This window comes from Symphalangus syndactylus, chromosome 6, assembly GCF_028878055.3.
Source record: "Symphalangus syndactylus isolate Jambi chromosome 6, NHGRI_mSymSyn1-v2.1_pri, whole genome shotgun sequence".
In the NCBI taxonomy this organism is placed as follows: domain Eukaryota; kingdom Metazoa; phylum Chordata; class Mammalia; order Primates; family Hylobatidae; genus Symphalangus; species Symphalangus syndactylus.
In genome coordinates, this window is record NC_072428.2 from 147,677,491 (window position 1) to 147,692,895 (window position 15,405).

The 15,405-nt window shown below is 48.3% G+C and overlaps 1 protein-coding gene across 5 annotated transcripts in view; it reads right to left on the minus strand.

Moving 5' to 3' along the window:
* The window catches only part of PTPRN2 (protein tyrosine phosphatase receptor type N2), a 987,645-nt gene that overhangs the window by 621,147 nt on the left and 351,093 nt on the right, over positions 1 to 15,405 (minus strand). For all 5 annotated transcript variants that reach the window (XM_055269741.1, XM_055269742.1, XM_055269740.1 and 2 more), the window contains one exon: positions 5,019 to 5,187. In XM_055269741.1, the coding sequence (XP_055125716.1) occupies positions 5,019 to 5,187 (169 nt within the window). The remainder of the gene's footprint in view (positions 1 to 5,018; positions 5,188 to 15,405) is intronic.

Genomic DNA, 15,405 nt, shown 5'->3' on the forward strand with positions numbered 1-15,405 from the left:
AACATTTCCAAAATAAATCTGCTAGTTAATGGTATTGGTAAGTAATGAATTTCTGACTAAACCTCCTCAGTAACACAGAGTGGACAGGGAATTTATGGTGTTCTGCATGATGAGTTCAAGGACCGTGAACTGGTGCTACTGTAGTCAATAAAACAGGAAGCATTACCACCCTCACAATGCAGACGTCATAACGACAGCTTGATTTAGTGATCAATAAGTGCTCGATTAGTTTAAACGAGGAGAAAGCTCTGAGTCATCTCACTAATGAACAAAGGAAAGCGCATGATTTTATTCCCAGTGGAATAAAATAAAATAAAATAATTCTGTTATGACGTCACCAGCATGAAGGCCCTGAAAGGCAATATGTTTAGGATATTTCTCCATCTACGCTAGAGTTTCATTTTTGATGATGGATACATAGAAAACAATGATTTATAAAATAATTCACAAGAAGTTGATTGTACCTTGAAAGATCATCAGTACATAAAGCTTAAATTTCCAATTAAAATATTTCATCAGCTGAGAGGAGAGGGGAGAAGCCGCGGCCCAGATCTCTAAGTCCCTATATTTACGGGGCAGCAAAATCTGCACGGCAGCGCTGCAGCCTCCGGTCATGCACTTCCTGCGCTTATTCAGTCTTTGTTCATTAGCGAGATGACTAAGAGCTTTCTCCTCATTTAAACACTGGACAGAAAAGAAAATGAGTTCTCGATTTTCATGCATTTTTTTAAATTCTGAGAAGCATCTATCTTAACAAAGAAGAAAAATACCTAAGCCAAAATGCCACCAAGTGCTCATTTTCTGAATAACCATTTGACGGCTGTGCTAAATGTCTGTGTGCTGGAATGACCACGGAACTCATTAATTCAAACTGGGACACCTCTGAGTGGGAAAGAATGACTTCCTGATAATTATGCTGAGTAACAGTAGAGACCAGCACTGCGAGGCCGACCATCGTGTGTGGGAGGTTCCAAGGTGACGGAGCCAAACTTATCAGAAGGTGGACCCTGGCTGCTGGTGGAATATTTGACATGAGTGGTGCCCACACCCCTCTCCCATTCCTATTTCTTGAAGTGGAGAGCAGGCAAGATGGGCCAGTGGTGGAAGATGCCCCTCCCCCATGCACCCAGCAGCCCTGGGGAGGGGCAGTGTCGGGGGACGCACCCCAAGAGATCAACCCCCAATGGCCCCGTCACGAGCTCCCAACAGAAGGGATGTTCTAGTGCAGAGACAGCCACCACACTTGCCCCCTGTATGGGGAGGGCTGCCACGCTTGCCTGCTGTATGGGGAAGGCTGCCACGCTCACCCCTGTATGGGGAAGGCTGCCACGCTCACCCCTGTATGGGGAAGGCTGCCACGCTCACCCCTGTATGGGGAAGGCCACCATGCTCGCCCCCAATGGGGAAGGCCGCCACGCAAGCCCCATGTATGGGGAAGGCCGCCACGCCCCATGTATGGGGAAGGCTGCTTCCAGAGCACTCCAGGGCGTGTGTTGAGAATGCTAGTGCTGGAATCCTGGTGCAGTAAGCCAGGAATGGAAAGACTTCAGTAAATACAACTGGTTAGTGTGACGAGGCCACGGGCCCTTTGGCCTGATGAGCACTGAGCTGCTGAGTCCAGCAGAGCCACTGAGCACCTGGAGAGTGTCCCAGGACATGCAGCACACTGTGCTCGGCCTAGGAAGGCATCCTGTCTCTGGCAGGAACTTGCTTTCCCCAGGGGCTGCTATGAGCCATCTCATGGGGCAGCACTAGGACACCTCCCAATGGCTCATAGCACGAATTGCCCAATATCCACCAAAGACCTTCACTCTCAACGAGTTTCTGCAACTTGCTACAGTTCGTTTCTAATGTGTGGATGTCGCGGCTGCTTGGCCGACCTCACGTCCAGCTGCTGAGGGCAGGGAAGCACTGCAGGCACTCAATTTACCCTGGAGAAGAATCCATGCTGCCCCTTGTCCCACAAGCAAATTCCATTCTAACTCTGACTCTTTTATTTTAGTGCTAGGGCTATTTAATAAAATAACTGAAACCGAAGGAGGAGCATGTTGATGGGTTCAAAATGGAACAACTGAGGCTCCCATTGAATGAAACCAAATGCTGTTTGCAGGTGACGACTCGCTCACTGGCCCGTCCGAGGCACACTGGATGAGCCTCCAAGGCTACGCTCCTGCCTGTCTCTATTCAGTAGCCCGTGATGAGGGCCCTTGGACATCAGTCTCGGTGAGCACGCCACCGTCAAGTCAGGGGGGAAAGACGGGAAACCGCTTCACAGAAAAGTGTCAACTGATTTCCTTTCACTCAAATTTCTTCAGAGTCTCTGAAACTTTTAATGACGCCACCCCCTTCCCTCGTATGTTACTAAAACCATCTCTGGACTGCACGTGGGTTACTTTACTGGTTGTTCACTCCCAGCGTCTGGGGACGTGATGTCACGGCCCCGTTACAGAAGCCTGAAATCTCACAGCAGCAGCGGAGGCAGAGCACAGGGTCCCACAGCCCTTCCGATAAAAGCACAACGGGGGGGCAGAGGAGGACAAAGCAATGATTTCAGAGCTGGAGGTGCTAAATTACCAACGTTCAAGAGGGTGGGAGAAATGCCAGTTTCCGCCATGCTGTGCTGAGACCTGCTCTGCGGTGCCGAGGCACAGGTGTGCGGAGGGAATATGTTTGCCAGCGTCCTGGCGCCCTCTGATTCCTCTCATCAGAGTCGGAGACCTCCACTGAGCCTAGTTTCAAACTCTTGACCTAATTTCCGTTTCATTTTTTAAAGATTATTTTATCAACGATAGTTACGGTTACAGCTACTCCCGACTGGGCACTCCATGAGGAGCCTCACACGTGGCTGTCACGACGTCTCCAGGGCCACTACCCCCCGTTTACATCTGAGGACTCGAGGCACAGAAGCTGAGCAGCTCCCCCTGGCCCCAGAGCAGTGGGTGGAGGAGCCTCTGACCCAAGGACAGAGCTGCATGAAATCCACCTTCTGCATCCACAAAATCCAGCAGAATGTCTGGCACACCAAAGGTGCTTAGTTGCTCTCAGTTAATGAATAACAACTTTAAATTTAGCTGTTTAAAATAGTGTTAAGTGGACCAGACCCTCTAGGGTTAGGCTCACACAGAGAGGCTCCCACAGGCTCCTGGAAGGCTTTAGGGCATGTTTCTCAGGCCAGCCAGTGGTCCTGATGGGAGGTGGGCCTGGCACAGCGCAGGGCTGGGATTGGCCTCTCATTGAGGCCTCTCATTGAGCCTAACCCCAGAGGGGGACCTGGGGCCCACCGAGCCCCATGACCCTGCACTTCCACAAGGGCTGAAGACGCCCACCCTCCACCATGAGGGGTGATTTCAACCAACCAGGAAACACAGTCCATGATCAGGGAAAACACGAATATGGCCCAGGCGCCACTGGGCGCTCCTGAGCAGCCTCTCAACAGTGGCCTGTGGGTCTGGCGCCCTGTGGCCCCTGCATGGCTCTGGGCCAGCATCAGGGCTCTGTTTGGCGGCTGTGGAAAGCCTGGCTTCTGCATTCAAACATTATTGTGACATCCTCCTGAACAGAGGCAAGGCCACAGCAAAGACAGCTGCCCAGGAGCTGCCCTCAGAAAGGCTCCAGAGAACCATGGGGCCAAGGCTGGGCCTTCCCTGGGCACCACCTGCTAAGACACAGAAGTGCCTCAGCTTCCTCACCTGCCTGCACCGAACGTGCCGCCTTGTGGGGCCAACTTCTGTGGAAACTCACCCTGCGGTTCCCACGCTTGGTGCAATGTTCCAGCAAGCCCCTAAGCTGGCCTCGGATTGAGCTTAGCGGCCGCGTGTCCTCTGGGAGGACTCTACCTTTCGAGGTCTGTGGGGGTTGCCCAGAGTTAACTTAAGTCATTTCAATGGCTCGATGGCAGGAACATAATAGAAACTGGGCCCACATTGCTTCCCACACATATCGCAGGGCCACATCTCCTGGTGAGGCCCCAGAGGAGTCCAAGAGGATGCAGAGGGTCCTCAGACTTTCCTGTCTCACACCAGCACGGCTTCCATCTTAGAAAGGAAAGTGTGTCAAATTAGAGCTGATGTAACTAACGTTTGGCAGAAAAGGAGTGTGTGAGCGTCGCCATCAAACCCCCAAGGTCCCCAGGGCCATCCTGGGCCTCAACACCTGGTCCAAAATCCTATCCCAGGAAGCTGGTGGGGCTGGGCTCCAAAGGTGATTTCTGCAGCTCTCATCCCTCCCTCTTTCCAGGCAATGTGGGACCTGTGAACTCTGGCCTAACAAGTCATCATAAAAATCATGCCTGCTTTTCCATTTACAAAATCTACTGAGATTCCTAATTCCGTGTCCTTAAGATGTCGAGTGGGCTTCGCATATTGAAGGGTGTTGGGTGGCTCTGTGATGCAGGTCCTTGCAGCTCCCACTGGCCCTGCATAAGCACTCCTGGGGTTCGCCTCCGAGCCTGTCTGGGGTCTGTGTGCCCAGGGCATCACCTTGTGTTCTGGCGCCCAGACCCTCATGCCCACAGGCAGACGGAGCCCTTATGCTGCCCTGGGCTGCCCCTGGGGCGGGCTTCAGGGAGCAGGAGCTTTCCTTGGACGCAGTAGTTGCACGTGGTGCCCCCTAATTCCAGCCATGTTCAGGGCCCCTCAGTCTCCCTCAGTCGGGTTTCAGTGTCCACTGCTGTCCCAGGTCCCTTCCCAAAGGGTGAAGAGCAGCCACCTATCTCCTCTACCTCCCTGGTGTGTGTCTGTGGTTTAAAGGGTGGGCTTTCTGGAGTCACAACACCTTGTCCCAAGAAAGATCCTACAGAGCCTCACCCTGAGGACTAAGCGTTTGTGGGGGTGGCTGGACTAGGAGCAGGTGTCACTCTAAGGGGCCCCAGGAACACTGAAGCCCTGTTCGCAGGATGCCCGCTGGCCCGGGAAACAGGCGCAAAGTCAAGAGGAGCCAGCGACCGAGGAAACACGCCCAGGTACCTGCACCCTGGAGGAAAAGCCAACCCCAGCCTGGGGAGGAAGTGGAAGGGTCACCTCAGCGGGGGGTCTGTCCTGTGCCGTGTGGGTCCTGGCGAGCACGTCTGAGGCCGGGGCCTGAGACAGGGCCTCCAGGAAGGGCAGGTGGCGTCGGAGGGCCTTGGCCAGGGCAGCACCGCCCTCCCGGCTGTACCTCCTCTCGCTGCCAACGCTGTGTTTTGAGGGCCTGAAAAAGCAAAAGAAACCAGACATCAACCGCATGTTTGCTGGTGCCCGGAGCTGCCCTGTCCCCTGTGGTGCCTGGGTGCATGCGAGGGGCTGGGAGCTAGGCTCAGTGGCCGGCCTGGCCTTGCTGCTCTGTGAACATGGGTTTGAACTTCTCCCAGGCCCCTGAGCCTGTATCTGGCCCGAGGATGGCCAACAGCACCTGCCTCATGGTTGTGGGGATGGACGAATGACCCCTGCTGAGAGCTGAAGACAGGAAACAAAAGCAACACGCGGGAAACAAGGTGAGGGGAGAAAGGGAGGAAGCTGCAGGCGCTGGCTGCAGGCTCAGCAAGAATTCTCCAGGTGGCGGAGGCAGCCAGAGGCCAGGTGGGCATGGGGGGCCCAAGACTTGGCATGGCTTCTGCTGGGTTTGTGGGTAGACCAAGGAAGGTGGCGGCCCAGAAGCTGAAAAAGGCAGGAACCAGGTTCTCGCCTGATAAATGTGCACTATTTTAGGCCTTAGGTTGATGTACTTCACCGCAGCCTCAGGACGCCCATGCAGTGCTCTCAGCCCCTCCACTGCAGTCCCTGCTGTTAAACAGTGATTCACGCACTGCCATCAGTGCACGCACACCATGCAGGGCAGGGACGCTTGAGGCTAGGACAAACACATAAGACGCTTCCCGTGGGCAGACACACATGGTGCCCACCCTGCTGAGGGCGGCAGGGGTAGGGCCAGCGAGGACAAGGCCAAGAACCAGGCACGGCTGGCCAGGGGCCCCGCGGGACAGCTGCATGCTGAAGGCATAAATCCAGGAGACAGCTGGACGTGTCAGCCACATGTGGCCCCCACTAATGATGCTCAGGGTCCCTGAGAAAGCGGCCACTTCCCAGTGGGGCCCCCATCACCAGCTTGTGCAGCCACATGGAAAGGAAGAGCAGAACCAGGGAGATGCACTGGAAAAGTCACGGTAATGCCCAACAGGCCCCTGCAGAGACAGAGTCAGGACTCCCCATGTTTATGGGGTGCCCTGGTGGAGGCCCAGGCATGGGGGGAGGACATCCGTGGCCCCCCGAGCCTGCGCCCTGTCCCCCTTTACCCTCAGCTGTGGCGGAGAGCTTGCCTGAGCCACGGGGCAGCATCTCAGCCTGGGACACGATGGGCATGGCCTCCCTACCTGCCCAGCTCACCTACAGACTCTGCCGATGGTCTCTGCGCCCAGGACTCAGCCGCCCAGAGCTTTACAGCCCCCACGGAGGCCTTTGCTTTTTTGCACATGACCAAAAGGGCCCAGAGCATGCTCCTAAATAACGAAGAGAATTCCCATAGGAGACGCCTCTACCAGCCAGGATTAAGAACACCTGCGTGAGTGACTGCACCTCCCCCCCCCCACCCCCACCCCCACCTTCCAGCAAGGCTCCGTCTCAACAACAACAACAAAAAGGAATATAATGTGAGGCCGGCACGGGGGCTCACAGCTATAATCCTGGCACTTTGGGAAGTGGAGGTAGGAGGGTCACTAGAGCCCAGGAACTTGAGGCTGCAGTGAGCTGTGATGGCGCCGCTGTGCTCCAGCCTCAGGCAACAGAGGAAGACCCTGTTTCAAAAAAAAAAAAAAAGTGTGTGTGTGTGTGTGCGTGCACATGTGCATGTGTGAGTTTATGTAAGAGTGTGTGAGTGAGTGTGTGAGGGGTGTGAGTGCGTGTGTGTGCGTGTCTGTGTTTGTGAGTGCGTGTGTCTGTGCGCCTGCACGCACATGCCATGCTTCTAATAAAATGCAAAGATTTCGTAGACATGGAGTTTAGACACAGACCAAAGAGCTTTCAATTCTGATTATTTTTCGTTTGTATAAATTAATTGAGTGCCTCATTTATGCCTATAAAAGAACGGGCATCACTATTAAAAAGATGGGCCAGTCTGGGGGCCCGTGCTGCCCGGCTCTGCTGCCCATAGACAAGAGCAGGGCCCTTCGTGAACCTGCCGCCCTCAGCAACACTCCCAAATCCCCTTCCCGCTGAGAGCCATGCTCAGTGATGACCCATCACTTCAGGTCCGACTTGTGCTGCAGTGGACGGTCCAGACACCACAGGCCCCGGCGCCATGCCCCACTGCCAGCACAAGACTCAGGCCTCCCTCATAACAGGCTTTGCAGGTGCGGTCAGCTGCTATCTGCTTCTCTCAGGCCAGGGAGAGGCTAGGTCCGAGCTGGAGGCAGGTACTTTCCTGAGCGCCCAGGCAGTAGCTGCCTCAGAGCCCTGGGGCATGGCTCTGCCTTGGCCTTCTCAACACCTAACTCTAGATCCTCGTTAGGGCAAGAAGACAGAATTATAGCTATTGTATAACAGTCATGTTTAACTGACCACAGGTTGCCTCCAAGGGACATCACACCACTTAACATATGAAATACGAGCCTTAAATAGATACTTGCAATTCTCCCTCCAGCTCTGATGCAGGTGTTGACATGAATTCTGTTGACAGCTATGTTATCAACCTCACAATGCACTTTCATCATTTTTGTTTAAACAATCAACTTCTTTAAATGTGGTTTAAGTGACAGGAAAACACCGTCTATCGATTGATGCAGTTGCCTTTGCGTGCTCTCTCATTTATTTCCATCTGGCACCTTTCCCTTCCGCCAGAACGGTGGCTTTACCAGCCCTGGCCATGGAGCTCTGTGGGAGATGACGTCCTTCAGCGTCTATATTTCTGAGAAAGCCATAATTTTACCTTTGTATCTGAAGGATACTTCCATGGGATATGGAATTCTGGGTTGATTTTTTTTTTTTTTTCCTTTCAGTACTTTAAAAATGCTTTCCATCATCTTCTGGCCTGGAGCATTCTCAAGGAGAAACCTGCAGTGGCCTTCATCATCTCATCTCTCTATGAAATGCACCTTTTTTTCCTCTGACTGCTTTTAAGGTTGGCTTTTTATCATTGGTTTTGAGAAATTTGATTATGATATTTCTTAGTCTTCATGTTTCTTTTTTAGGGGGCTCATTGAGCTTTCTGGGTCTGTGAGTTTATCATTTTTATCATATTGAAACAATTTTCCTCATTATTTCTTCAAATGATTTTTCTGTTCCTGTCTCTCCCACCTTGGGACTCCAGTTATACAGATATTTGGCCTTTAGACGTGTCCCATAGCTCACTGGTGTTTTTCATTTTTTTAATTATCCTTCCTTGTTTCCTTATGGATAGTTCCTATTGCTGTGTCTTCAAGTTCACTAATATTTTCTACCACAGTGTCTAATCTGCTATTCATTCCACCCATGAAATTTTCCTGTCTCCTACTTACTGTGTCTGTGTCAGTTCTGTGTCTACACTGATGAATTTTATGAGTTGCATTTTCCTGCTCCTTTTCATGCCAGATAATCCATGTCTATATATTCACATTGTGAATTTTACGTTATTGGGTGATGGACATTTGCATTCCCATAAATATTATTTACCTTTGCTCTGGCATTCAGTTAAGTTGCTTGGGACCAGTTCAACCCTCTCGGTTCTTACTTTTAAGTCTTGTTTGGCAGTATCAGAGCAGCAATTATCTATGACAAATTACTCCCCACTACTAAGACAGGACTCTGTGGGCATTCTACCCAATTATCTGGAAATTATGAGGTTTGCAAGTCTGATAGGTTTGAAGAGGCACTATGTCGCATCCTGTGTGAATGTCAGATACTGTTTGCTCTCATTTTTTTGGATGGTTCTTTTCCCTCATAGACACAAGATCATCAGTGATCTACCAAATCCTCAGCAGTGGCTGAAAATCTCCAGGGCTCTCTGTACACTCTTCTCTTTTATACTCTGACCTGTGAACTCAAGCTGCCTTGGTTTACCCAGACCTTCAGCTCTGTCTCATCAACTCTGACAGGCCACTGAGCACCACTGTCCCTGAGGCAGCTGGGGGCAAGTGTCATCACCACACAGCTGCATCCCCTCCCGAAATGGCCCTCTACCATGGGGGTCTGCCTCACCCACGTTTATACCCCATCTGGGGAGGTCTGCATCCCACACTGGTCCCCAGCCCGAGGAGGGGTCAGCGCTCCTGAGGCCTCTGTCATGACCACACTGAGTCCAACCTCTCCCCGGCCAAACCCGTCTCTTCACTTCCCCACGGGGGGTTTTCCCAAGACCCTGCATTTGGACTTCAGGACCACAGAGTCTGCTGCCCAGACACCCAACCGAGATGTAGCTCCCCAGGCACCCCTGGGGCCCTGCCCACAGCTAGTGAGGATCTTGGGGGACTTGAATCCAGCGCCCCCAATGCCAGTGGAAAGGCGACTACAGATTTCTCCTTGAGAAGTGCTCCAGGCCAGAAGACAATGGAAAACATTTTCAAAGTAGTGAAAGAAAAAAAAGTAACCCAGAATTCTATATCCCATGAAAATATCCTTCAAATACAAAGGTAGACTTATGGCTCTGTTAGGAATACAGACACTGAAGGACATCATCCCCAGCAGAGCTCCACAATGAGGGATATGAACAGCCCAGGCACCCCAGGCAGGCACAGGGGTAGATAAGTCAAGGAGCACCTGTATACATATATATGTATATACATGTATGTGTGTGTGTGTGTGTGCATGTGTATCTCCTTTCACAGAATTTGACACTACATTCTGAAAAAAATCATATTCAGAAAAACTCTGGGTATGTCTCCAAACACAGCGCTGTGGCATCACCCAACAGCCTGAGGGAGGTGCAGCTCAGACTTTGCAGGTGCTGAGTGAGGCAGTATTACTTCAAATAGAACACACGCTTTGCTAAGAACAATTTCCACTTCTGGGTATCAGCAAGAAGTGTCTTCTATCCAAACATGACCATCTGGTACTTGTATATGGGTCTTTAGTGTGATTTAGAAACACTTTAGGAAATACACTGGGGCTTGAGTGGATGTGGAACTCATTACGAATTTCCCACATACAGTAATGGTATAGGTTTCCAAGTACTGTTTCCATGTAGGATGTTGATTTTTGAGAACAGATCACTAACATTAGGTGTGTGATAACTGCATGGGGCTTATTAAAAAATCCCATTTTTGCTTGATTATCTCAATGATAAACCCACCATGTTTTTATTTCTAGTGCCTTTTTGTATTACTTTGTTCCTACACTGCTCATAAAGATATACCTGAGACTGGGTAATTTATAAAGGAGAGGTTTAACTGACTCAGTTCAGCATGGCTGGGGAGGTCTCGGGAAACTTAACAATCACGGCAGAAGGGGAAGCAAACACGCCCTTCTACACAAGGTGGCAGGAGAGAGAAGTGCAAGGAGCAAAGGGGGAAAGTCCCTTATAAAACCATCCAATCTCGTGAGAACTCACTCACTATCACGAGAACAGCATGGAGACAGCCACCTCCATGATTCAATTACCTCCCACTGGGTCCCTCCCACGACAGGTGCAGATTATGAGAACTACAATTCAAGATGAGATTTGGGTGGAGACACAGCCAAACAATATCACTTTTCAAGTTACACTGATACAGATGTAATAGGTATATAAATTATCAAGGCCTTCGCAGTTCTTTGCATCTCAAATCACGGCTATAGTTTCCTTGGCCATTTTTTAATGGATGAAATTTCATGTTCTATGTTGTCAGAGTATAATTTAACTGCAGTTAATTTACTTTTCTGGTATTTTGTCTACTTTTCTCACTAATTGCTAATCAATGCAGATGGAACCACCTCATAAATGTACCTTTAAATTGTCATATTCATCTTTGCTTCACCTCTGTCCATGCCTGGGGACTTGTTTGTGGCGCTGCAGTATGTCACAGCAATGAGAGTGTTTATCATTATGCCTCGTGGTGTTGTAGCAATTAACTCACACATTGCCTTTTGCTCTGTCATCCAGCTTGAAGTAGGTCAAAACTTCATACGTATGAATTTTGTACTTTAAAAAGATGAAAAATGTTTTACACTTAGTAGCTATTCCCTTCTCCACTTGCACACACTGGCCTTAGGCTCACAATAATATGAGATATTCTAGATTGTCACCCAGTTTGTTAAAGGAAAAAATTCCAAATTACAGGCCCGTCTTATGTTTTACATCCAACCTTCATGGCCACCTGAAGTTCTCTGTGACGTCGTCGGTGCTCACATACACAGCTGGTGTTCGTTGTCCCTGTTCCTGCCTCAGGAGCCTTTAGCATGTTCCCTGGTTCTCTTTAGCCATTAGCATGTTCTCTGGTTCTCAGGCCTCCTTAGCCTTTAGCACGTTCTTCTCAGGTTCTGGCTTCTCAGGTCCTCCTTGGCCCTTAGCATGTTCCCAGGTTCTTGGTTATCTTAGCCCTTAGCATGTTCTCAAGTCCTCAGTTCTCAGGTTCCCCTTCCTTGACTCTCTTAGCCCTTAGCATGTTCTCAGCTTCTCCTTAGTCCTTAGCACGTTCTCAGGCTCTCAGTTCTCAAGGTTTCTTAGCCCTTAGCATGTTCTCAGGTTCCTGGTGACCCCTTAGGTGCGAGCTCTGTTCCTCACACTGGGCACTCATACTTACTGCTTTGCTGATTTTCCACACTGCATCTCTTTCTGGCTTTCTCTCATGGGGCTTACTCTGCTTAAGGGACCTCATGTGTGAGAAGAGAAGAACCAGCAGGAGAAATGAGCTTGTGGTTGCCACTCTGGTAAGCCCAAAAACAGGGATGGGAATTCTGAAGACTTCATTCTAATGTCGCCTTTATTTCATGGATGATTGGTTTTCAGCAAGTTACTCAATCTCCAGAGATTAACTGCCTTATGTGAAGAACACCAGCTACTATGTCACTGGCCCATTGTGGATTCTTGTTCAGCTGTGAAGCTCAGAATGCTCTGAATACACATGGAGTGGAGAAAGCCAGGTGACATTCTTGGTTAGTGTAGCTACCCATGCAAGAATTCAAAGGCATGGGCAGATCACGCATTCTGTCCTTCACCACCATTTATCCAACAAATGCTGGCTCAGGGTCCATCTGGTGAAGGGCACAGGCTGGCACTAGGGGAGCCTGGTTAGAAGCAGCTCCTGGGAGTGGGGAGTGAGGACAATGAAAGCCAACACGGTTCCTTATCATGCAGCAGGAATCAGAACACGATGATCCCTTTAACGGGAATGAAACAAATCCATTACTTTAAAATCTCTTGAAAATCTAGAGGTGATGGCCACAAATTAAATCTAAAATAAGACAAAATTATAAATACTAAAGAAGAGGCAAACGAGCCACAATCCACATATGAGAAGGCAAACAAGCCACAATCCACATATGAGAAGAAAAAGCCCCACAGAGGAAATCAGTCCCCTTGCTGCTATAACCCGCCCTCCGACCTGACCCAAGCGGCTTTGGAAACACCACTTGATCTTATAAAAGCTGAGTTTCAAACAGAAACAGTCCCAAAGGTCAAATTCTGAAGATAGCCATGGATTAACCAGGCAACAAAAACAAACAGGAAGCAGGAAAGGACTACTCATTTAGGAAAATGGAATCCAAGACAACAAGCATTAAGGGAGACGCAGGCACCATTTAAACAGCAATCCGCTAATGATGGATGCTGAGGACGGGCTGACGCAGCCCCTGTGTGCTAAGCAGCAGAGCCTCAGCGCCTGTGAAGCCAAACACATCAACCCCCAAAGGAAAACTCATAGAAATACTGTTTTTGTCTGAGAAATTTCAGAAAGTCACAATATAAATAAGGACATGTTGATTTGAAGTAATACAATTGACACTTACATTTTTACCTAATTACACATCATATGTATATAATTATAAACTATTTATAAAAATCTGTATCCTGCAAATAGTTATACAAATATATTTTTGAAGGCCAATTGAAAATTAAGTATGGTATCAATTAGGCCAAAGAAAACCTCAAAATTACCAAAGAGTAAAAGTTGAACAAAGTCATATTCTGACTAAAATGCAGTAGAATTAGACACTAATTTGAAGTTTAAAAACAACACATAAATATGAAAAAATAGAAAAGCCTACAAAACACTTATTGTTTCAAAAGGATATAAAATGACAATTACAGATAATTTAGAACAAAAGCAAGTGAGAATTCATCAGTTATAGAATGATGTTAAAATTATGCTCAAAAGCAAATTATTTATGTGATTTCATTATTTTTTAAAAATGATAAATAGCATAAATTTTACTGAAGAATTTTTATTTAAAAGTAAGAGAATAGCAAAAAGAAAAAAATCTAAGCGATAATTCTTTCTAAAAATCGTGTTACAAGGGTGAAAAAAAGTGATTTTTTTTTTTTTTTTTTTTTTGAGACAGAGTCTCACTCTGTCTCCTAGGCTAGAGTGCTGTGTGTGATCATGACTCACTGCAGCCTCAATCCCCCAGACTCAGGTGATCCTCTCTCTCAGCCTCCTGGGTAGCCAGGCGCCACCACACCCGGCTAAAGAAAAAGTAAGTTTACAGTGGCAAAGGAATAGAACTACACATGTGCTGAGTAATTTTAAAAACCATAACAGTGAGGACTAAGCTCTGATTTTTTCTCTTGCCCAAATTCCTATCTAAGAGGTCTGGGGAGTCATACCCTACAAACCGTAAATTCTCATCAGATGGGTTTTATTTGACCCTATATATCGTGACTTACTTTTCAGTCTGACTCTGGCAGAACATTATGAGACAAGGGAAAAAAATCAAAATATTTTACCCTAAAATATATTTCCTTGCAATACCTGGAATTTGCCCTGCAAAGTCTCTTGTGGGAAAAATCCACATTCTGTAGGGATCTCCTTTCCCCTTTGTTTTCCTTCCTTCCTTTCCAGATCCAGGAGATAATCAGCCAAGAGCCAGGCACCCTTTTAGGTCCAATAAGAAGCATCTTACAACCTGCTCTCTCTGAAATCTGCTATCTGAGAGCTTCCTCTGCACATAAAACTTGGTCTCCACAATCCTTTATCTTAACTGGAACATTTTCTTTCTGTTGATCCCAGGTCTTCAGATAAACTCAACAAGTTGTCAACCAGAAAATGTCTGAATTCACCCACAGCCTGGAAGCCCCTGCTTTGAGTTGTCCCACCTTCTGAACCAAACCAATGTATTTGATTGATGTCTCACGCCTCCCTAAAATCTAGAAAACCAAGCTGCACCCTGAGCACCCTGGGCCCATGTTCTCAGGGCTTCCTGAGGGCTGCATCACGGGCTATGGCCACTCATATTTGGCTCAGAATACATCTCTAAAAATATTTTACAGAGTTTGACTCTTTTCATCAACAAGAGAATAGCATTCGCTACGCTGCATTAACAAATGTGGAAATCTGCTAAGAAAGGATAGCTTATAAATACCCCAAATCACACAGCAGTGTAAGCATATTTTACCAATAATCGTGGAAGACAATGAAAATGCTCTATAAATGAAGAACATTCCTAAAAAATATACTAGAAAGTAGATCATTTCAATGGTAAAAGAAGTTTTCCAGAAATTTTAGGAAAAAAAGAAAAACGATCAGATTTCCATGAGGAAATATTGTGGGCAACTGTTGAGGAAGACAATGGGCCACACTGTTTCTTATTCTCTCCTGGGCAGGGCCTCATGGGAACCTCCCTCAGTAGGTGTCAGAGTCGGGCACGAGGAAGGCGCCGGCAGAACAGGGGAGGCCTTTGGATCAGCAGGAGGGACAGCATGAGAGGGAGTGATTGTCCCCAGGCAGTCATGTCTGGGCCTGGGGAAGAGCTGGGGAACGTGCCCAGAGTCCTCTGCCCTCCATGCTGGGTGCAGCTTGTTCCAAACCCCACAAAAGCCAGAGGCCCAAGGACCCGATGGAGCTTACAGGCATGAAGTCCATCGCAGAGCAGGGGACGGGAGTGTGGAGGAAAGGAGTCTGGAGAATATCCAGCCAATGCCTCCCTAAATGGGCCTCTGTTTTGGGGGCAGGGATAATTGCTCTTGCCTGGGTTCAACACTCACAAAGAAAGAATTTAGAAATCCAGCCTACAGAATGATAAGAGCTCTCTGTTTTTATTTGCAACCATAGCTAGTGCTATCTACGTTCCAGGCTGATAAAAATATTTTTACAAAATATAATATGTGAAAAGTTACTAGCCTGAAATATAAAGAACCTATAATAAAACGAACAAACAGAAAAATACAAAAAGTCCTTTTTATACAGACAAAGACCATATACAGGAAATTCACAAAGAAAATTCCAATCTCGGCCGGACATGGTGGCTCATGCCTGTAATCCCACCATTTTGGGAGGCCAAGGTGGGCGGATCATGAGGTCAGGACTTCGAGACCAGCCTGGCCAACATG